Genomic DNA, 22640 nt, shown 5'->3' on the forward strand with positions numbered 1-22640 from the left:
ACCTCTCTCCCCCCATCCTGAGAGACCTGCAAAACATGGAACAAATTCAAGTCCCCTTTTTTATGGTGACCACAGTTCAATTCTGGGTCGCCCCTAGCGTGAGCAGATTTGTTCTCAGAATGTACAGACAGAGCTTCCAAATTACCCGATAAATTTGAAACGCGTGTGGTCAAAGTTTCCACATCACGCTGTAGTTTCTCCACCATTTGCAAAACGCGTTCCTGAAAAGAGTTGGCAGGAGGAGCAACAGCTCCGTCCTGGCGGTCCATTATTTTCTAGTTTAATGACACAGAGTTGTGCTGTAATTCCTGTCGTATAACAGTTTTAATAGTGATTCCCTATGGATATTTCCACATGCACAAATGTCACACAAAAATGATCATTTCCCCAACCGATAAGGCAATTTGAAGGTTAATATTATCTATGAACAGTAACCCATATAAATTTAGCAAAACCTTTCAATGTCCATGTCAGTCACTACATTAAATTTAGGAGACAGATGTTTCATAATCCGAGTCTGACACACTCGGAGTTAACCCTAATCACACTGGGGTGCGGTGTTTCTCAGGACAGTTTCCAACCATATGCTGTAGGTTTTGTATTTTATTATATTTGTTTATCGTACGTACTAATTTATATATTCATTCATTTAAATTATTCTCATTTAGTCATCTACTTATTTACCAATACGTATTTGTCATAATCCTCCATTTTCTCACTGTCTTGGCTTATTCTGTAGTTGTCGTATGTATTATTTTATCCTGCAATACAGTTAGTTTTTTGAGTGTAGACAGCTGTGAAAATTATAATTCGTTATCCATTCATCTAAGTTTTTATTCTATGCGGATCCTGATTTTTGACATATTTCCAGTCATTTGTTTATAAGCTGTCTGTGGGCTGACCTTTGCTTAAACCTTTCCCCCTTTTAAAAGAAAATTTCATATTTACTTTTAATATATAAAATTTGGTCCAGTTTGTGGACTCCCAGAAATCCTAAAAACTGGAGATCAGTTAGGCCAGCAATTAAAAATACCTGTAGTGACAACCTCCACTTCCACACTCACGAGTGGGAGGTCCTTTGCCCCTGCATCCAAAACAGGTTTGCTGGTAACAATCCTACCGTTTTATATGAGACAAAATACCAAGCGGTATTTATACCTCCAATCACACTCACAGTCACACTGATTACTGAATTTAAGCTTCGAGCAGGACTCAGCCGCCCTGCCCAATTACAAGGTAGTGAGAACTCAAATTAACATTATTTTAAGTGTTAAGTCCATGTTGAACCATGTTTTCCAAACAAGATTTGATTTACTGAGGAATCTTATTTCTCTGAAATGTACCATCCAAATAAAAGTCGATTGATCAATTTTATTTATTATTATTTAATACCTAATGGAGTAATTTTTGTGTACAACAGCACCGCACCAGGCTCCGTCCACCTATTTCCACGAAATTTTGCGCAAGGACTTCGTACGTCCTTCACGGATTTTGTGCACTATATATATCTTTCAGAGTCCAGAATTTATAGGGCTTCCTATGAGGGCAAAGACCCCCAGCCATTCGCCACACATTTAACCACTGTATTATCAGTTATTCGAATAAAGACGGTATTCAAGTCCATCAACAACACAGGGTAGTACAAAACTGGAGTCGTGCACCGGAAACAGCACTAAAAAACACTCTAAAGGAAAATCCTGGTTCAACTAGTTCTGAATGGCGTCAAGCAGCTGCTAGCGGAGGATTTGACCTAAAACACCGGCCTAGCAAGGAATTTAACCTTCCAGGACTTTAAAACAGGTCGTAAAAAGACCTGACTGCGCAGTTTTTCGGCGCGTCTGTCTCCTTCCGTCAGCAGCAGCCTGTTTTAAACAAACTATGAAAATAAAAACCCAAGGCCGGTCAGCACTATGAAGTAGCAAAAATCCACTCAAACAGCAGCGTCCCAGTCAGGCTAATCAGCACACACCGCGTCCCACACACGCACACATACACACACAGCGCTTTCCAAACACAGTGTCCCACACAGCTCAAACACACAGCCAGCTCAAACACGCGCGCGCACACACACACACACGGCCACACAGAACTCTGCACGCACACTCCACACTTAACAGACAAATACAGAAAACACAAAACACAAGAACAGACAAATTAAAGATAAAGAGGAAAAGAGAAAGAGGAAAATAAAGAAAACTCAGGCGCCGGCACAAGAATGTATGATGAATCTTTCATTCTACCACAGAAAAGGCGATCCAACCTATCATCACTGAGCTGGGTGAAGCTCGAGGCGAAAACAAGCCTCAATTTAGCAATTCAGTCCTTTATTATCCCGCATAAAAGGCGATACAGCCTCTCAGTCCTTTAGTCAACGAGTGATACAACTCGGTCCAATTAACCCAAATAATCCTAAGTCCTCTTGGAGATGAGTCTAAATCTCCGGGCCGATTCAGGCCCAAACTACGTAATACACAACTTTCACAATTTATTCGGAGGGACAGAATAAACCTCCAGGAAAAACTCACAAAAAACCTAGCCTCAAAAACAGTGGAACCGGAAATCCTACTGCCTGGATCAGCCACGATCCTCTGAAACGTGTATTTATCAAAATCTATAAACAACAGACTCTTTTTAGAGGTATCTCCATACGTCCACAGCTTCCACCTCTGAAGTCACACACCAAAACAGTCAGCCGATCGACCACGTGGCGCCGAGACGGAAAGAAGTAAAGTTTCTTACCAGACCGCAGCGCTCGGGCCGAACCGGGCCAGCACGTGAGAGCCACCCGCTCAGAATCCAGAACCGGACGAGCCCCCAAATTGTTGGAAGAAAAACTCTAAATTAGCTTAATTTTGGAAAAAGCTTGGCTCTCTTTTCTTCCTTCCCGGGTCCCTGAGCGGATGACTTCACGGCCGGAAGAAAACAACGAGGCGTGCTGACGTCACAGTGTTATAGAGTTTAATCCAATGGGAAAACACCATATGAATTAACAAGGAAACTGCAGATTACAGAGAAGTACATTCTTTACCTGAGTCAGAGAATTAAAAGAAGAGAACAAAGACAGAAAGAAGGACAAAGACGCGTCTTTGGAGAAGGCGGATGCAAAAAGCAGAATCAAGCAGCCATCTGAATTCGTATTCTTGAGCATTCACTTTTCTAATGAAGGCGTTTCTTTTTGTTAATATATGCAAATAGGGCGTTCCCTGTTTTGACCAACCAAAAGCTACCTTGGAAAAACTTAGACCTTCCCCTAAGTTAAGGCAGAAATCATAAGTCGTTTACTACTTGTTAAAATTATAAGTTATTTTCATCAAACTTAGTTTTCTGCTTTTCTGATTTCAGCATCTCCAAAAACTTAAATCTTTGTCCTCTCACAGAACAAAATGAGGTAGAATTCCTTTTCTAATTCAAACAATTTTCCTTTGATTCCGAAATTGTCACTGATAATACATTTTCAAATACATTAATCATCTACTAGATTAATACTTCTAACTTGGGTAATATACTTTAATCAAAAACATGCGATCAGTATTTGAAGATGTATTAAAATTAGACGTTTGTACCAGGCTGTAACCAACTCCAGATGCAGCCCTCTTCTCTGAGAAACCCCCGACCTTCGACCTCTGAGCCGGGGAGATATGGTTTATGGCCCACCTAATTTAAAGCCTTTCAAGAGAATAGTGTTTTGGTTAAACTCCTCCAAGAGAATGTTTATCTCTTGCCTCCTGGCTGTCTCCTAGCTTACATCTGTTTAGTTTTTGTCCAGATAAGAATGTTCAATCTACCTAAATGCACATGGCTGTGAGATTAACTATATTAAACACTCAAAGTAGTTATATTTCCTCAACAACAACCAGCCATGTGCAGGCAGACGCACTCACCCGACATTTTAAAGACCAATTAATATGCTTTACCTTAGTTACAGAACTGGTGCTATTAATATAAAATTTGTCCGTTCTGAACAGACCATTTGGCGAAACCACTTCCTGGAATACACCGGAAGTGACGTCGCGTGTTTATTTGTGACGCTGCAGTGGCTCCTGCCAGCCGCTGGTCTCCTCTTCCTTTTGCCGCGGATCGGATCTCCAGTTCTTCCAGTTGACAATGCAGCGTATGGGGCGTCACTTCACACGCGCCGCATCCCAGCCTTCCAGCACGCCACTTCCATCCAGCGGGGTTGACGCAGCAGCGGCGGCGGCACGATGCCGTCTGACGTGGAGTACAGCCCGGTGGGAGAGGGGCTGGGGATGCGGGACTTCTGGATCTACGTGTGGCTGCGCAGAGCAGCTTTGATCGTGGCTCACGTCACCGGTCTAGGCCTTACCGTCGTCATCTCCGTGCTGTCCAGACCCGGAACCAGTGAGTGTATTTAAGTTGAACTCTGTGGCTGGTCTTCTCATTTCCCTGCTGGAGCGACGCTTATCGATATAAGGCATGTCGAATTCTGATCCCATCTGAATTTGCTCCTCAAGTCAAAAGTCGTTGGATCAGATAACATTTCTTAAGCTCTTTTGACCAAAAAGTTCAGTTTATTGTATATGGATGACAGGAGCAGCACCCGGTCTGGGTTTCTGCTGCTGTATTCCCACAACTGCTTCAGGGTCTATCTGTTATTCATTCAGAGATGGTTTTCCACATTTGGATGCAGTGAGATGTTATTTAAGGTATCTATCGTCTCAAACCATCCTACCTTTTTGCCTCTGACATCAATAGGACACTTTTGTTTACATCAATGCACCTTACTGGATGGCAGTAAGCTTACACAACTCTCAAGCTTGTGTAAGCTTGAGTGTTGGTTGTGTGTGTAAAATCTCAGTAGGCCTCCAGTTTCTGAAATACCCAGATCAGGATAACAGAACTCCTTACTCCATCTCTTAAGGCTGAGTCCAGTTACCCGCCAGAGGATGTTCATTTCAGCCACTTGAATCTGGAATCTCATATTTACAGGTGAAGGTTGGAACATAGACGGTCCGGTCAATTTAAAGCTTCACTTAAAAAAGAATGTTGTTTTTTTTTCATGAATCCACTGGCCTTTACTTAACAGTTGTCTGACAGGAATGTGGGTTATGAGAGAGGGGAAAGACGGACCTCAAAAGTCATCAGGCTGGGACTCGAACCTGTGATGGCTGCGAGGACTGAGGTCTCTGGAAAATGGTCGCACACTTTACCTTTTTTCTGAATAGCTCTTTCTTTATTCACCTCAACAGAATGGAGCAGATGAAGCCCCGATCTGTTTGCCTATCTCCATCCTGCTATCACACACAAAGTAAAAACTTAAGTTCCTTCCGGAAACCTCAGATTTAAGGAACTGATTCTCATCCCGGCTTGCTTCAGATTCAGCAGTGAACTGCTCTGGTGCAAGTTGGAGGTCATGACCTCAAGAAGTCAACAGAACCACATCGTCTGCAAAAAGCAAAGATGAGATCCTGACGCCCTCGTCTTTATGACTACGTCTTAAGATCCTGTCCAGAAACACTACAAACACTGTCAGTGACCAAAAAGAGTTGATAAGGAGGAACGACTCCTCAAATGAACATTTATAAGTTAATTTAACAAGAAGTGACCTGTAGGGTGACAATTTTAACCAAACAGGTGGGAAAAAGGAAGCCCTCTCAGATAATTCACCATTCAACCAAAGAACAATTTCATCTGTTGGTCATGTTGGATGAGAATGTGTAAATAATGTTGGGATTTCTTGCAGCCTCAGATCTGCTTTTAGACTCCGATGTCTGTTGCAGCTGCAACAGAATAAATGTTGCCACATTCTTAAATTGTCTTTCTCCTGTTCTGAAAATCAACTTCCACTGAGTCTGATTCCACTGATTTCTCTTCGTCTTGCAGGTCTGTTTTCTTGGCATCCGCTGTGCATGTCTGTTGCTGTAAGTCACACACACACACACACACACACACACACACACACAAACTGATGCATCATTTTTGTCCCAACCTGACAAGCTGATGCATGCCTTCCACCAGGGACGGTTGATTACATCGACTTGTTACCATGACAGCAATTTCGCCTCCTGCTTAAGCATTACTAAATATTAACAAATATATTCAGAAAACACCCACTCTGTGATGTTCAGCCATGTTAGTACCAGCAAAAAGACGTCCTTTCATTCAGCTGAATTTAGCCTACAGAGCTTTCATTGAACATCAAAGACTTTTGGTTCGTTGTTAGAAAGTTCAGCATCAATCATGATGCCTACTATCTGAGTTAGTCTGACCTTTAGTTCAACATTTCAGTTATTTGTCCTGAATTCTGTGCACAGCAGGCTGCTGGGACTCTAACTTTGTTTTTAAGCGTGGTGTTTAAGACTCATTCATTCCTTCATATCTTACTAATAACGATCGGACAGAGTCTACTTAACTCAAATTGCGTTTTCACCACATCTACAGTAGCTTTACTTGCTGATTTGGTTTATTGATGGGTCCAGCGCGTTTTAAACATGAGCCGCAGGGTGTCTGTTGACTCGGCAGCTTTTTCACTCTTTCGTATCGCCGTCATCTTTCCACTGTAAATAATTGATGTTGGTGGAGTCATCTGAAATGAAGCGCTGCTTCGGCTTCTGTTTCACCGACGTCTCTACAGTCTGGCAGCGCGGACATGAAGCGTTTAGAAACTGGACCAGATGTCGTCGTTGGCAGATCTGTGATAAGAACTTCATTGGACCAGCAAGTCGACATTTACAGTACAGACCAAAAGTTTGGACACACAGTTGTGTCCAAACTTTTGGTCTGTACTGTATGTGACGGAGTATTGAGAACTACTGTAGATTAAAATGACTTTACCCCAAGTGCAGAACCACATCAGACACAATGGCGAAATAGGTTTTCCACAGGTGTTAAACCTGGGGCCCGCGGGCCAAATCCGGCCTCTCAAAACCATTTATGTGGCCCTCTAGAATCAAACTTTAACATAATAATTACATTGATGTGAAAAGTTGTTGATTGTTAAATCTTTAAGAAGTAGTACTATAATATTTCAACAGTAATTTAATTAAGGGTGCATCAAATGCATCTGATGACTGATTGCCGATTACCAATCTTTTAAAAAGCCTGCCCTGCCAATTCCGATTTTTCCTGATACCAAATTTTTTTGTCTGAAATTTTGCTAAATACAGCAAGAAAGTCACTGAGTTGGCAGCAGTGGGGTGACTGATGTTAACTACAAATGTGCAGACATGACCTGGGGCTAACAGTCAAACCTCTTTCAGGAGAGCAGAAGAGGACAGTGGTTGATTGTTTAAATCTTTGCTGAGATATTTAAGATCGGCTTCAGATCTTTGGGAGATCGTATCATCCGATCACAATCTCCCAAAATTAAGTAAATTGGCACCCATTAATCAACTGGCTGGTTAATCGGTGTACTCCTAATTTTAAATGTTGTTTTTATTAAGGCATTCTGCCACTAGCGATCCGTTTGAGAACATTTGTGGTCTGGATCTGATGAAAACGAGTTTGACATCCTGGCAGCAGTATCCCTGACATGGTTCTTCTTTCTGCAGTACTGCTTGTGCATGACTGAAGGCATCCTCCTCTTCTCGGCTGAGGGCACCATCTTCTGCCTGAAGTCGCGGAAGAACAAAGTGCGTTTCCACTGGCTGTGCCAGGCCCTGGCGCTGGTGGCGGCGGTGGTGGGACTGGGCTTCATCCTGGCCAGTAAGGTCGTGTCCGAGCTGCCCCACCTGGTGTCCTGGCACAGCGTGATGGGCTGCTGCACCCTGGCCGCATCTCTGCTCCAGGCCGGCTGCGGCGCCTGCCTAGTCTTCCACAAGCAGCTGCGGGTCTTCTCATCCCCGGCCAGACTCAAACTCTACCATGCCACCTGTGGCCTGGTGGTGTACCTGCTGGCCACCGGCACCATCATGCTGGCCATGCTGTCAGACTGGTTCCAGGCCACGGTGAAGGGGGCAGCTTGGTGGCTGATGGCCATGCTTCCCCTCTTCCCTGCCCTTGTGGCCATGAACCAGATCACCAACGCTTACCTGCCTCGCAAGAAGATAAGCAGCTAGGCTGCAGACAGATCACGGTGCAGAGTCGGAACGGGAAACGAGTTTTCTAAGCTTTTGATGGAGACTGTTTTCACACTTCAGGGATTCATTGAGTTCTAAGCAGATTTATGTCCAAACATGTTCCTATCTGAAGTCCACAGCCAGTACCTAGTGGTGAGTGGAGGAAATGCAACATGAAGCTCTTAAGCACTGAATCATTTCTGACTCTGTGGATGAAGGCAGAGCCTCTGAATGTGTTTTTGTACCGCTGATGCAGTGAAAGCAATGAAGGCCGACCGGAAACCTGACAGCAGCTTTTAGATTCCTGATCACTTTAAAGCTGCAGTCTGTCACTTTTATAAAGAAAAAGTATTTTTTACGTATTTGTTGAAACTGTCATGAAGTCATGACTGTATATGAGACCAATAATCTGTAAAAAAAGAATCAACCTTCTCTGCTTTCTCCCAATGCTAACTAGAAATAACCTATCAGTGCCAGAAGGAAGGCCTTAGCATTCAACTAGCTCTGCTGCTAGCGTAGCCTGTTGTGAATGCTAAGGCTAGTTAGGATGGCCACCGAAGGATAAACGGCTTTTCTGTACTGGGAAGTTGTTTATCCGGCATTAGCACATTTAACAGAATAATAAGATTGATTGACAGCGCTAAGGCACGCCTCCTGGCTCTGATTGGTTGTTTTTGGTCGGGAGCAGTACATTTCTTCAGAAATGGCAGCTCAGAGAGGAAGAGGAGGAGAGAGATTTTTTCACAGATTATTTGTCTCATAACAAACTCATGATGTGGTGACAGTTTTAATAAATATAGAAAAAAAACTGTTGACAGTTCCCTTTAATTATTGTTTAAGAGGTCGGTAAAATAAATAGAACTGGATGGATTAGATGAGAGTTGTCCAAATTGAGACCCGAGGTTCATTTGTTGTCCCTTGTGTCGCCTCCCAACTGAAGTTCAAACCACCAGCACAGGAGTGGATGCAGACGGAGACATTTTATTTTTAATCAGGGTAAAAAATATTGCATCATTTTCAAACAATGGAAAAAAAAATGAATACAACATAAAGTATTTGTCTTTTTATAGCCGAGTGTTTACAATATGTAAGCCAGCTTTTACTTAATTCATTAAACCTGAGAAAACATGGCTTGTGTTTTGAAAGAATGTGACCCCTATCACGTTCTCATTACTGGAAATAAATTTGTCGAGTGCGAAAGAAACTGAAATCCCTTTTAAGTTTGGATCTCCAACGAGTAACGTCCGTTTCATACAACAAAAAAAGAGAATTTCTTTATTCAACGATAGTTTATATTTTCAATAGTTTCTTTGCCTGCAAGAAGTTCAACTTGACGATTTTGGCCACTTGACAAAAAGTCTGGACACCCCTGGATTAGATGACGTATGTCCAGACAGGAACTGGATGTTGTTTATCCTGTAAGGTGCCTTGAGCTTCGGTTTGTGTGAATTGGCTTTATATGAACAAACTAAATGCAGACTAACCTTGAATGGCTCAGGTGAACTTAATGTACACAGATCGACCAGATTTACTACCAGTTTGCTGTATAGAAATATGAAAAATACTGTTTTGTGATAAAAAAAAAAAAGTCTGTCCTCAGTTGTTGGAGAAAGATTTCATTTGTGTTTTTGTATTTTCTGCTCCTCTTTCTTTACCTCAGGTTTTCTTTGCCTCTCCACTGTATAGCACTTTTTTTGTAGCTTTTCTATGAATAAAAGGTAAATAAAGTGACTGGACTGCACTGGTAGATTTTCAGGACATTCTATATGTGTTATTATTATTATTATGTGTCTGATTAGTTATCAATGTTCAAACAAATAGAAGTAGAAAATGGGGAAGGTGTTGTGGCACTCGTGAGCTTTTCTGATCTGATCAGGAAGCAGCTGCAAGTGTTCCTATTGTAATAATAAACTCTCGTTCAGATGGCTGTTTGTGTCTCCTTAATGTTTCCAGGCAGCAGAAGAGGACGTTTCTTACGGTAACAATAAAACCACAGAAAAAAATGATCTGATCACCTCCACAATTTAAAAAAACAGTTTTTTATTTTAACAGATTGACAAAATCCTTACAGTGGAATTGACCTAATTAGATCAAGCACCAGAGCAGACAGGCCACGTTGATACAATAGTAAACTGTTTGTCGGACCTTCAATCATTTCGATCATACACCGATTGGCCAAAAAAACTGACTAATACGTTGGTTTATAGCCCATATTTGCTCTGGCATTCTTTCGGGAATCTTCTGCAATGCTGCAAAATTTATTTAAGCGTTCGTTTTTCACAGAGATCTTGCATTATTGATGATGATGATGATGATGATGATGGAGTCTGACCGATGCTGCCTCCTCCTCCATGAATCTCTATCACCATCTCATCCCGATGAAGCCTGCTGGCGCTGCCATCTTGGAACATCTGGCGTCATCGGGGAAGAAACAATCCAATGATGATCTCACCTAGTCATTCAGCACATCCAGCTGAACTCATAATGTTGCTGAACTTTGACCTGACTGACTCCAGGAACCCCAGACTATAGCACTGCCCTCACGGCCTGCTAGAGTAAACACAAGGCATGATGGGAGCATCACTTCATCTGCCTCTCTTCTTATCTGGACGTGTCCATCACTCTGGAAGGGAGTAAACTCATCAGATCACATGACCTTCTTCCATCGCTCCACAGTCCAACCTTTCTGATCCCCTGGAGCATTTTTGGTTCAACAGCGGTTAAGTCCCATTGCCTCGAGTTCCCTTAAGCAATGAGTTCTACTTTTGTTTTTTCTTGATTTGATGTCACCAAATGTTTAAATGATCACTAATGTTTGATCTCGGTCATCCAGGTGGTATTGCTTCCTCAAAGACGATGGGTCTCTTCCAGTTTTTAATAATGCGGTGATCAGTTCTCAACCCAAATGTAAGCCTTACTGTATCTCTTTTGATGATTCCTCTGCTTGATGCCAAAGATCGACCCTTTGTAAAGAGACTAACGTCCATTTTGTGAGGAGTTACTTGTTGAATCAGCTGTGGTTGAATAACGTGTTGAAGCTCCATGTAGAAACTATCCAATAGGAGGCTCAGACCTATTTGATCAGTTAAATTCAGGTGGTGACATTTTGGGTCAGGCAGTGTGTGTGCATCCACTCATGGTCCTGCTAAATGTTCCTTTAATGTGGTGAAATCTTCCTGTACCATTTGCAAAGAAACATCCCCAGATCGTAATGGTAAAAACTATTGTTTATTTTTTTGTTGGAGGATTGGACCTTTTCCTCTTATACTGAACACAGAAATTTTTAGACTTTTGTAAGGAGGTAATCCTGAGCAAAGGATCGAATCATGGGTTCTCCCACTGAATACACACACACACACACACACACACACACTCAGTTCTGGAAATATCCTGAATTCTAACTACAGTTGTGAGTCCTCTCTAAAGTAAAAACTTGCTTCTTAACATCAGAACTGGCCCCGGAGTTCTGCAGTAGTCAGACACTGAGTTATATGAAACATGCAGAGCAGCTCCAGTCCAACCCAGACCTCCAGCTGGGCCTTGGGGTCCTCTGCTAGGTGTTTTGAGGCGACTTCTTGTCCTGGCATATGAATGCCATGGAGCTGCTCAGCAGCTCGTTGATGTTCACCTCCACCACCTCACCTGCCGACCCGCCCTCTACTCCACCACTGACCGCTACAAGCACATGCTGGCCATTTCCCAGGGTGCTTTGCTCCTCAGACAGCATGTTGGACTCCTCCCCATCCTGCTTGTCTCCTGATGAAATCACCTGAGGGACAGACAGGCTGGGTTGGTACACTACCTGCAGACTGTCCTCCAAATCACTAACATCACTGTTCCAGCTAACATGGAGGATTCCATTAGGAGGTGGTGTTACCGTGTAGGTGGTGGAGCCGTGGCCCTCCACCCCTGCCTCCAGCTCCATGTGACAGGACAGCATGTGCTCCTGCAGCTCCAGCTGGGAGACGCAGATCAGCGTGCAGAGGGGGCAGCTGCTGGCCGGCTGGCTGCAGACGTGCTGCTGCTCCTGGTCCCCGCTGCCCAGATCGACCTTACAGTACAGGCAGGAGACGGGCGGTGGCTCCGAACCTGGGGACAAGACAGCGCATCTGTGAGGGACAGCATGGGAGCGCTACCGGATCACTCTACAGTCGTTCTGCAGGAAAGACAATGTAGGGTTGACAGAGAACGAGCCCTGAGGGATCCCTCACATCCTGACTGTGGAAATGTTTGGGACTAAATGGCATCATGTATCTCTCACAATGATGCCAGTTAGTCCATCATGACAGGAGACATGATGATGATGGTCATGTCTCTGGTGGCCGGTCCTCACCCGGGTGCTCCGTGGCCTGGTGTGTGGACAACGTGGCAGCGTCAGGGAAGAACTTGAAGCAGAGTTCACACTGGACCAGGGTCTTGAGCTGCCGGGTGTGGCTGGCAAACACGTCAGGATGGTTGGTTCTGTTGTGGTACCACAACCCAGACAGTTGCTGGGATACATGAGAGCGAGAGAGAAAAAGAAGAGAGAGAGAGAGAAAGGTATAATTTAGCTTTGTCAGAGGACACTAACTAATAATTGTGAAAATTATTATTATTTTATTATGGTTCACATCAAGGAAACCAAGCAGGATCATTTGACATACAATAAATAATTTCTCCATATTTAACACTATCCTTGATGCTCGTCTATTCAATTCAATAAAAAATTAGCTGTTATTGTAACTCGTATCATCCGAGGATCTTCAGAGAGTTATTGTAGCCGCTGAAGGCAGTGGGCAGGAAGGATCTCCTGAAGCGGTCTGTGTTACAACGATAGTGAAGACACCTCTTACTGAAGACACTTTGCTTTATGACAGTCTTATGAAGAGCGTGCTCAGAGTGTCTGTAAATTTCTTGATTTTGTGTCAAATTGTTCTTTGTATGTTCCTGACTCTGATGCTGCTGCAACAGCAAATGATGCTCTTCATAACAGACCTAAAGGAAGATCTGCAGACCGTACTACAAGAAATCTAGTCTTCTATTTTTTTTCTTTAATTTTCCAATAAAATTAAAGACAGTCTCCCACTTCCTCTCATAAAGAGAGAGAACCCCGTTTTCCCAGAGTTCAGCTTTAGTATTTTCAGTTACCGTTACAACTCTTCTTTATTCCTGACATTTACCCTCCCAGGTTTGTGTATGTTTTGCATTTTTACAGATTATTTGTCTTGATATGACTTTTTATTGTTTAATTTAGTAAGTTAACGTTATGGTTTTGGTTGCCTTGGTTTTTATGGTTGTTTTTTTTAAAACAAAACCCTTTTCTTTTTTCTTATTGTCATATTTAGTAATATGGAACAGCCCATTTTGTTTTTAAGGTTTGGGTGTATTTAAACAAATAAATTCAACAGGAGAGCACCATGTCAGTTTAGATGTTTATACATGTCATCCATTTTGGTTGGTTTAAATTTAGTACTGTTTATTTCTGCCAACAATTTTTGTAGTATTTTGGTAACGTGTTTTTGGTCACATTAGTTTGATTCCCTTCCCCTGCCTGGCTATCTCTCTTTTTGTCTGTAACCATCTTGTCACAGAAATTCATCATCTCACCTGGTAGGATTTGTTGCAGAGCTGGCAGCTGAACGGTTTGCTTCCAGAGTGTGTCACATTGTGTTTCTCCAGGAGGGCGGCGCTCTGGAACACCTTGCTGCATGTGCTGCACTTATGGAACTCCTTAGGGTGGAACTCTTGAATGTGCTGCTGATGCTCCTCCAGGGTGGAGAAGCTGAGGCAGCACTTCTTACAGTCATGAGGTTCTGACAAGTCTGAGAATGACAGCAGGAAACAATCAGAACGCAGCAGGAAACAATCAGAACGCAGCAGGAAACAATCAGAACGCAGCAGGAAACAGTCAGAACGCAGCAGGAAACAATCAGAACGCAGCAGGAAACAATCAGAACGCAGCAGGAAACAGTCAGAACGCAGCAGGAAACAATCAGAACGCAGCAGGAAACAGTCAGAACGCAGCAGGAAACAGTCAGAACGCAGCAGGAAACAATCAGAACGCAGCAGGAAACAATCAGAACGCAGCAGGAAACAGTCAGAACGCAGCAGGAAACAGTCAGAACGCAGCAGGAAACAGTCAGAACGCAGCAGGAAACAATCAGAACGCAGCAGGAAACAATCAGAACGCAGCAGGAAACAATCAGAACGCAGAAGGAAACAGTCAGACCGCAGCAGGAAACAGTCAGAACGCAGCAGGAAACAGTCAGAACGCAGCAGGAAACCGTCAGAACGCAGCAGGAAACAATCAGAACGCAGCAGGAAACAGTCAGAACGCAGCAGGAAACAGTCAGAACGCAGCAGGAAACAGTCAGAACGCAGCAGGAAACAGTCAGAACGCAGCAGGAAACAGTCAGAACGCAGCAGGATACTATCAGAACGCAGCAGGAAACAGTCAGAACGCAGCAGGAAACAGTCAGAACGCAGCAGGAAACAGTCAGAACGCAGCAGGAAACAGTCAGAACGCAGCAGGAAACAATCAGAACGCAGCAGGAAACAATCAGAACGCAGCAGGAAACAGTCAGAACGCAGCAGGAAACAATCAGAACGCAGCAGGAAACAGTCAGAACGCAGCAGGAAACCGTCAGAACGCAGCAGGATACTATCAGAACGCAGCAGGAAACAGTCAGAACGCAGCAGGAAACACTCAGAACGCAGCAGGAAACAGTCAGAACGCAGCAGGAAACAATCAGAACGCAGCAGGAAACAATCAGAACGCAGCAGGAAACAATCAGAACGCAGCAGGAAACAATCAGAACGCAGCAGGAAACAATCAGAACGCAGCAGTTCACTCTGATTACAACATCTTTCTGTGTGAACTTTTACTGAGGGCAAGTGCATCAAAGTTAGCCATTTTCTGTATAAAGTCAAAGAAGGCACATAAATGTAAAATATTTCTAACACTGTATAAAAAAGGTATAAATGGTTAAATGAAAAATCTGGAGAATACACCAATTTGGTATGCAATAGAATAATTGATTTGTGAAACAATTGTTAGTTGTGTCCCTGCTGTGGGCAATAATAATGTTAACATCAGACTGAGAGGGTTCTTACTGTGGAAAGTCTGCAGGTGGACAGTGAGCCCACTGGCCTGGCTGTAGCCCTTCCCACATTCTCGACACACATAAGGCCGGTCACCAGTGTGCGTCCGTACATGACGTGTGAGCTCAATGGACTGGGCGAACACAGCCTTACAGTACTGACACACATACATCTTTCCTGAAAAGACAATAAAAATAAGATAATATTTTAAGATTTAAAACTAAGATTATTCCTCCATACTGGTAGTGAGAAACCACAATGCCAGACTGTCCTACCCTCAGAGTGTTTCTTCTTGGTGTGGTAAGCCAGTGCTGCAGCTACGCTGAAGCTCATGTCACAGTGCTGACAGTGATAGGGTTTCTCTCCCGTGTGCAGCCTCATGTGGTTCTTCAGAGAAGAGTTGGCTCCAAACACTGCGCCACATTCCTCGCAGGCAAACGGCTTCACTTCAAGGTGCTCTGCCTGTTTGTGGTAAACCAAACCTGAAACGTCACAGGTTTGGTTGGAGGCGAATTTGCATGAACAAAGATTTTTTATTGTAAACAATATGACCTTGTTGTAGGTAGTGTTCAATATTGATTTCAGCTTACTGAATTCAACACATTATTGAATTAACACTGACACCAACATCACATACAGCTACAGAACAACCAACTGAGTGGGAAAGAAAAATTGGACACTCAGGATTTTGTCAAATTAATTTGAAAGTAGCTCAAAGATGAAAAAGACTAATTTTTTTAGAGCAGCAATCACAAACCTTGATTTCAGTCCCATACTATCTTTTTCAAGTGAGTTTGAAATGTGTATGTGCCAAATGGCTCAAACACTGTCCCAACTGTCCCAGTTCCACCAGCTCAGTCAGGAAGAATGGGTCCAAATCCCAGCAAACTACTGTGAGAAGCTTGTGGAAGCATGTCAGAGTTCAAAAGGTAATCCTACCAAATACCAACAAACCAAGAGACTAAAAATAAATTTCCATCTGGATATTCTAGCACGTAGCAAACAGAAATAATATTAGTAATTCTAACTGACCTAAACAGGAAAGGTTTAGTCTGACTCAATGTCACAGGGAGGAAAAGGGTCACAGGTGTATCAGTACTTGGAAAAATACAATGGAGTCAATAACTATTTTAAAGGGGTAGTATTATGTATTTTCCAGGCACATAGAATTTTTTTTTAGCTCTATCAAATAACTATGGTACCTTAAGCTGTTATAAAAATGCTGTATATCAAACATGACTTCACATTTTAACGCCTTGAAATTGAGTCTCTGTCTCTTTAAAAACTCCTGCTCTTTCTGAAAATCCGCCTTCAGGAAGTCATCACAACATGGCTCCTCTGTTAACCATTTAACAACATTTGACCAGCATTGCTCTAAGAAGCAGCTCCTTTAATGAGCTCAGCAGATGTGCAGTTCCACCAGGTGTTTGCTAATTGCTGCTGGCTAGTCTGAAGGAGCTGAGTGGGGGAGTCATGGAGGAGGGCTGCTCGGTGAGATGGAAGCTTGTAAACTGCAGGTCTGAGGAGGAGCTTCATCCTCGAAGGCGGAGCTAGATCCATCCAGGTTTTTCTACAGCTGAACGGTTGCCATGGATATTAAAGGATTTCTCAAACATGCATGATAGGATCGAGGCAACACTCCAGGTATATTTTTGATGTGGGAATAACATCATAAAGTGATGTTGAGCTCAAAAAAGTTGATCTTACATAATACTGCTCCTTTAAAAGTTACCATGACAGGAGAGATCAAAGGTCAGGTGACTCTCACCTGATGGATGGGCAAAGCTGCGTCCGCAGATATCGCAGGCCACCCTTTTCTTGACGCGCGGTGTGTTGCGGTGAACCTCCCCGCGGTGGCGCTGCAGAGCCCGCTGATTCGGCAGCTTCTTGGGGCACTGCGGACACTGGACCCTACACTCCTGTGACATGGAGCAGCGCTTCGTGTGGGCTAGCATCCGGCACTTAAAGTTAAAAGTTTTCTTGCACCACCGACAGGGGTAGCGGTTGGAGTCAGAGGAGGGCATGAAAGAGGAGTCTGCCGCAGCGTCGGCCTCCGCTTCATCCTCATCCTCGTCGCTCTGGTTCTCGGTGGCCTCCACGTCTGCCTTCTCCTCTGGGTTTGGCTCCTTTGCGGAGCCGTCTGGCTCCTCTGAGTCAGCTAGAAAACACGGAGAAATGTCTGATGATGCGTGAAAAGCAGGGAGCAGCGTACAGGTCCGTGTTTTTCCCTCTACCTGCAGCTTGCGGTGTGTTCTCGTCCGGATTGTCCAGCAGAGACCGCAGCGGTTCAGGGAACGCCATCAGAGCTTTCTTCTGGACGCTGCAGAGCAGCTGGAGGAAGGAGCCCTCGCTGATTCCTCCGTTCCTCAGTCTGCCAATCAGCTTCTCCACCACAGAGGCTGGATCCCTGTCCTCGTAGCACTGACTCACCACCTGGCACAGACACAACGTGACCTCTGACCTTCGGAGAGCAGCACCAATGGTTTGGATTAAAACTGAACCTTTAGTGAATGTTTGATCATTTGTAGCAAAAGGAAGCATCTGCAGCTAAATAACAACATGTGAATAGCTTAGGCCAAGGGTCTCAAACTCCAGCCCTCGAGGGCTGCAGTCCTGCAACTTTTAGATGTGCCTCTGCTGCACCACACCTGAATAGAATAATTAAGGCTCTGGAGAACTGATCTACACAAGGTGGAGGTAATTAAGCCATTTCATTCCAGTGTTTTGTACCTGTGGCACATCTAAAAACTGCAGGACTGCGGCCCTCGAGGACTGGAGTTTGAGACCCCTGGCTTAGGCCTTTCTGCCGGACTGAGCATCAACACAGTGTAAGTCTGATCTATTTTTTTTATTTCTACTACTAAGTGAACAGCACACTGTGCTTAAGATACCATATTTTTCCGACTATAAGCCGCTACATTTTTTCTGTGGATTTTTGCTCAACCGCCAGCAGGAAGTGAATCATTGGAAGTCAAAATTGGTAATAAAAGAAGAAAGTGCTAATTTTCATTTAGAACAAGCACATGCTAGCAGCAGGCACAACAGAGAAATGTTTTCAAACTCAAACACCCTCATCAAGAAAACAACACGAAGAAGTTTATATGATGCAGCTTTTAAGCTTAGGTCTATCAATCTGGCAGTACAGATCGATAGCTGCTACATGTAAGCTCGTTGTGAATGAATCCACGATTCGGCGTTGAAGACACAGGGCTGCATCCTTAATAGATTTATTAAGGATCCAGTCCTCTGCTGCATCCTTGTGGAAAACCGAGAACGGCGAAGACACCAGCGGCTTATAGCCTGGTGCGCCTTATTTATGTACGTTTCTAGTTTGTTTTGTTTTTTTAAACTTTGTGGGTCCGGAAAATACGGTATAAACTGGCATTTCTTTGGGGGGGAGTGGAGAGGAAATCTTTAATATTTAAGTTAATCCTAAGCAGTAGCAGCAGAACATGAAGTCTGCATATTTAATAGTTCTAACATTCTGGAGGAAATTTCAACTTGAACTGCTTAGATTGAAGCAAAGGGGTCGATGAAGACAATGGCAACAGACAGAATGGAGAAGCCTGTCGGTGTGAACAGGATTATGCTGTTCCATGGTTGAGAGGACTGAACCTGTTGTACCTGTCTGTTCTGTTCATCCAGGCTGCTCTGTGCTGCCTGGCTCAGCAGCTCCAGGATAGACGGCATGTTGCTGAGGAGCTCCACCACCTGAGAGGAATGTTGAAGCAGCAGAGCAGCCGGTCCCTCTGGCACCTCTGTGGCCGACGGGTTGCTTTCTGCTGCTGTACTTCCAGAGGAGGTGGCCTCTTCAGGTTCTGGGGTTGAGGGAGAGTGATGGGGGGGCAATCATGTTATATGTCTTTTTCTGCTAGAAAAAGTAGAGTGTTTTTAACCAGAAGTGCAAGGTTTGTTTGATTGTGATTGTAGAGGATTTTCTGGATGCAATGTTAAGGCATTAAAAGGCATCCATGTTTGGTAGCTGGAGAGACTTTCCAGCTACCAAACCCTGCTGCAGCAGCTTTCCCTGATGTGATGGAGATGTGAAGAAAAACCCAGCAGTTGCTACAATTACATGTTTACCTCATTTCATGCAGCCAATTTAATAATTTCATATGCTGCTTAATCAGGGAAAAGAGAACCATCAGTACACAGGCTTACTGAGCCAATTGCACTGATTGGTTCCCCTGCTAAAGATGATTCAACAAACCTTTGGGTAAATTACTGTAACATGTGGAAACAAACCTGAGGTGCCCAAACCCTCTTCACAGGCTTTTCTACCAGTGGCTTCCTCTTCATCCTCTTTGTTGTCATGGCAACGTTTGTCCTCAGCTATCGTCTCCATCTTCTCAGAAGCCGAGTTGTCCTGGTTGGGTGTTTCTGAGCGTCGGTTCTCGCTCCTGGCGCTGCTGGTCTCCTCCTGGCTGCTTGCCTGCAGAACTGGGACTTTCTGACCCACCAGAGTGGTGAGGACCTTCTTGAAGCCCACGGCTACGTCGAACATTTGCAGGCTGTCCGCGGCCGCAACAATGCGGCTCGCGTTGTGCTTCCCCAGAGGCAACCTGCCAGTGTAGATCATTTCCAACAGCACCCCAAACTCCTGGGAGGAAACCACGGAGGTGTCGATGGAGATGGTGTCCGAGCTGTCCAGAAGGGACCTGCGCGAGGAGCAGAGGCTTTTTGTTCTGCTGCTCCTGTCTCGTCCCACGTTTCAAACCGAAGCAAAAATGTGCTGAACAGTTCAGACGTTTTACCTGAAGAGCATGCTAGAGGCAGCCAGGACGACCTTGTGAGCCCGGTGTGAACTGTCTCCCACCAGGATGGTGCAGTCACAGAACAGACCCTCCCTCCTCAGCGTCCACAGCTGCTGCAGCAGCTGCTTGCTGAAGTCGGGGAGCTCCATCATGGTGATGAATGATCTGCAGACCAAAAAAAAAAAAGTCTGGTTAAACCAATAACTGTGATAGATAGGATTGGGTTTTGTTCTGGCCAGCTCAGGTCAATACAATCTATATTTAGCAACAATTCACAACTACTGTAATGTCAAGGGACCTTAAAAATCGTCCCAAATCATGTTTAAATTGGATTTATTAAGGGAAATCACACAGGATGCTCAAAAACCAGAACATTTGTATTGTAAAAATCTGTAATATGATGATGAATCCCCTCCGTCTAATGCTACATCTACTGTAGCATATCTTAGCTAAAAGAAAATAAAAATGCGCCCAGGAAAACAAAAAATGCCTAATTACTTTTGGATTCCGTCCACTTCTGTCCAAATCACTAAGCACATTAGTATTAGTATTATCACAGATCCCCAGAGTTCAGCAAAATATAGCAGGTAATTTGCAAGGGAATTTTTATTTTATATATTACTGATGTAGCCGACCGGCATGGGCTTAATACAGACAATTTCCACAATGATTGCAAATAGCATAAAACTAACTCAGTGCGAATAGGACAAAACAACTAGCAGCAATGTCCAGAACATTTTTTTCAATGTCTGTGAATACCAGATGTCAAATATGGGTGGGCATTTAATGAATAGTTTATTATTTGTTGTAAAAAAAGAAATTCTAAATCAGTTTTGATTTATTGTTGTGTCAATAAATAAGTTAATGTAAAAAAAGACAAATGTTAGGAGTCTGAGCGCAGTTTGGTAACATGTTTCTTTACGTGGCTGCTGAAGAAGCTTATTTTGACAAAGGAATGTTCTTATTATTATTATTATTATTATTAAATAGGAATGTTATTCATGAATAATATTTGTGTTTGTAGCAGTAAGTTTGTAGTTCTAAACTTATCATCACAATTAAACCGCAAAATATCGTGATAACAACCTAAGTCCGTACAGACCACCCCTAGTCTCTAATATAAAACATAGAGCTTGATTAAGTTTTATCTCTGAATGAGATTTTTATTCTGAATTTAACTGGTCACAAATGAAGGGAAGGTAAAGTTGGAGACATTTAACCTCTCCTTTAAAACTGTTTTTGCTGTAGAGCAAATCCTCACACAATGATAACGGACACTGAAGTGAACACAGGAGAAATCCAACACTTAGGAAAACCAAACAAGACCTCTCCTGGTCGACTTACAGGAGCAACAGGGAAACTTCTAGATCATGACTATAGCTAAAAAAAGAGCATCCATTTATCCTCTGTGTCTGTCTGCAATAAGGCCGCAGCTAGCTTGAGCTAAAAATGCTAATATCATATGAAGAAAGCAGCTTTACTAAAGAAAAACTACAGGGAAAAGGCACTAAGACGTGTAGTACACTCAGGTCCGCCATGCTTCTACTGGTTCTCTTTACCTTTCATTCAAAGTTCCAGCTCTTTATTTAAACTTCTTTAGTGAACAATTCCAGTGTGCAATAAAGCTTAGCCGTTTTGAAAATGGCGACCACAATACTCGAGTACTTCCGCCTGTGTACGGATATCTGCGTTACGTCATGAATAATAATACTGCAACGTAATACTGTAACGACCTCTAGTCTAAACTAACAAAAAAAAACTAAGTAATGTAGCCCGATAGTGTTGATCTAAAACTAAGAAGCTATTTCTCTTTAACAAGGTTGACCTTTCATTTGTCTTGCTGTAGATTTTAGAAACAGCTGAACCAAACCAACTAGCATATTTTAACAAACCGTTTTGTGTAATATTTCTGTTGTTTCAACAGCTGACTGATGGGTTCATGCTTCCAGAAGCAACCGCTTTGTTGAGATCTGCACATCTGGTTTAAGCTTCAAACTGATTTTCAGTCATTACACTTTACGTTTGAATGCAGTTCAGACACACAGCAGGTAGCGGACACACCCGTCATTCAAATTTTAAATTCAGTTCAAACATCCCCTCCTGCATCCAGGGCAATATTTTACACTAGAAATCCTACATGGACACATCAGCAACAGAGGAAGCCTCAATTATGCATTTTCTGTCTAAAGACAACCAATCCATCTCATAATTATAGGAAGAAACACTTAATGTCGATTCACAATATCAATACCAAGTTTGTATCAGTTCAGATCAATACTAGCTTGATAAAATCAATACCTTAGTTGCAGATTTCATCTAGATTTTTTTTTTTCATTTTTGTATTGAGTTGAAGTTTAGTTTCTCAACTATACCTCACAAACTATTTTGTTGTGATATTAATTTTCTGCACTTTATTTAGGAAAAACACACAAATGGTACCAATGTATTTTGTAGATGCCTAAACACTTTGTCCAATTTCTGTCCTAAATTTGTACAAACACAACTCAAAGGAAAAACCCACAAAAACACCTAATGTATTGGTATCATTGACATCAGCAATACGGACCCTGTAGTTACTTGGCATCGGATCAATACCAAAATATGCAGAATCACTCGCATATACTTAATGGACTGTAGTTTGGGATCCTTTGGACTCCAAAATAAACATCTTTATACCTGAAATATGTTTTAGAAACAGCCATCCTGTCTTATCATGGTTCATAAGGTATTGAAGGCCTCCAAAGAGCTGAAACAAGACAGTCAAATTATTAGAAATGAGGAAGAAACGGGG

The 22640-nt window shown here is 43.1% G+C and overlaps 2 protein-coding genes across 3 annotated transcripts; one reads left to right on the forward strand and one right to left on the reverse strand.

The window, feature by feature from the left end:
• The first annotated feature begins 3849 nt into the window (after positions 1 to 3849).
• On the forward strand, positions 3850 to 9938 carry LOC122833691 (probable transmembrane reductase CYB561D1). The gene is made up of 3 exons (XM_044121477.1): positions 3850 to 4359; positions 5842 to 5879; positions 7509 to 9938. Exons 1-3 carry the CDS (start codon positions 4203 to 4205, stop codon positions 8013 to 8015), a joined length of 702 nt encoding a protein of 233 aa, XP_043977412.1. The 5' UTR covers positions 3850 to 4202; the 3' UTR covers positions 8016 to 9938.
• A 1286-nt stretch (positions 9939 to 11224) lies between these two features.
• On the reverse strand, positions 11225 to 21512 carry zbtb40 (zinc finger and BTB domain containing 40). 2 transcript variants are annotated; one of them, XM_044121462.1, is made up of 12 exons: positions 21409 to 21512; positions 19850 to 20014; positions 19341 to 19753; positions 18720 to 18913; positions 17330 to 17528; positions 16864 to 17253; positions 15371 to 15577; positions 15108 to 15272; positions 13602 to 13816; positions 12349 to 12505; positions 11893 to 12104; positions 11225 to 11784 (listed from the first exon to the last, which is right to left on the reverse strand). In XM_044121462.1, exons 2-12 carry the CDS (start codon positions 19999 to 20001, stop codon positions 11569 to 11571), a joined length of 2520 nt encoding a protein of 839 aa, XP_043977397.1. In that variant the 5' UTR covers positions 20002 to 20014; positions 21409 to 21512; the 3' UTR covers positions 11225 to 11568. The 2 variants fall into 2 exon arrangements, with proteins under 2 accessions (XP_043977397.1, XP_043977399.1); XM_044121464.1 differs by lacking the exon at positions 21409 to 21512 and adding an exon at positions 21194 to 21395.
• Between the last annotated feature and the right edge of the window lie 1128 nt (positions 21513 to 22640).

Source organism: Gambusia affinis, linkage group LG07 (assembly GCF_019740435.1).
Source record: "Gambusia affinis linkage group LG07, SWU_Gaff_1.0, whole genome shotgun sequence".
In the NCBI taxonomy this organism is placed as follows: Eukaryota; Metazoa; Chordata; class Actinopteri; order Cyprinodontiformes; family Poeciliidae; genus Gambusia; species Gambusia affinis.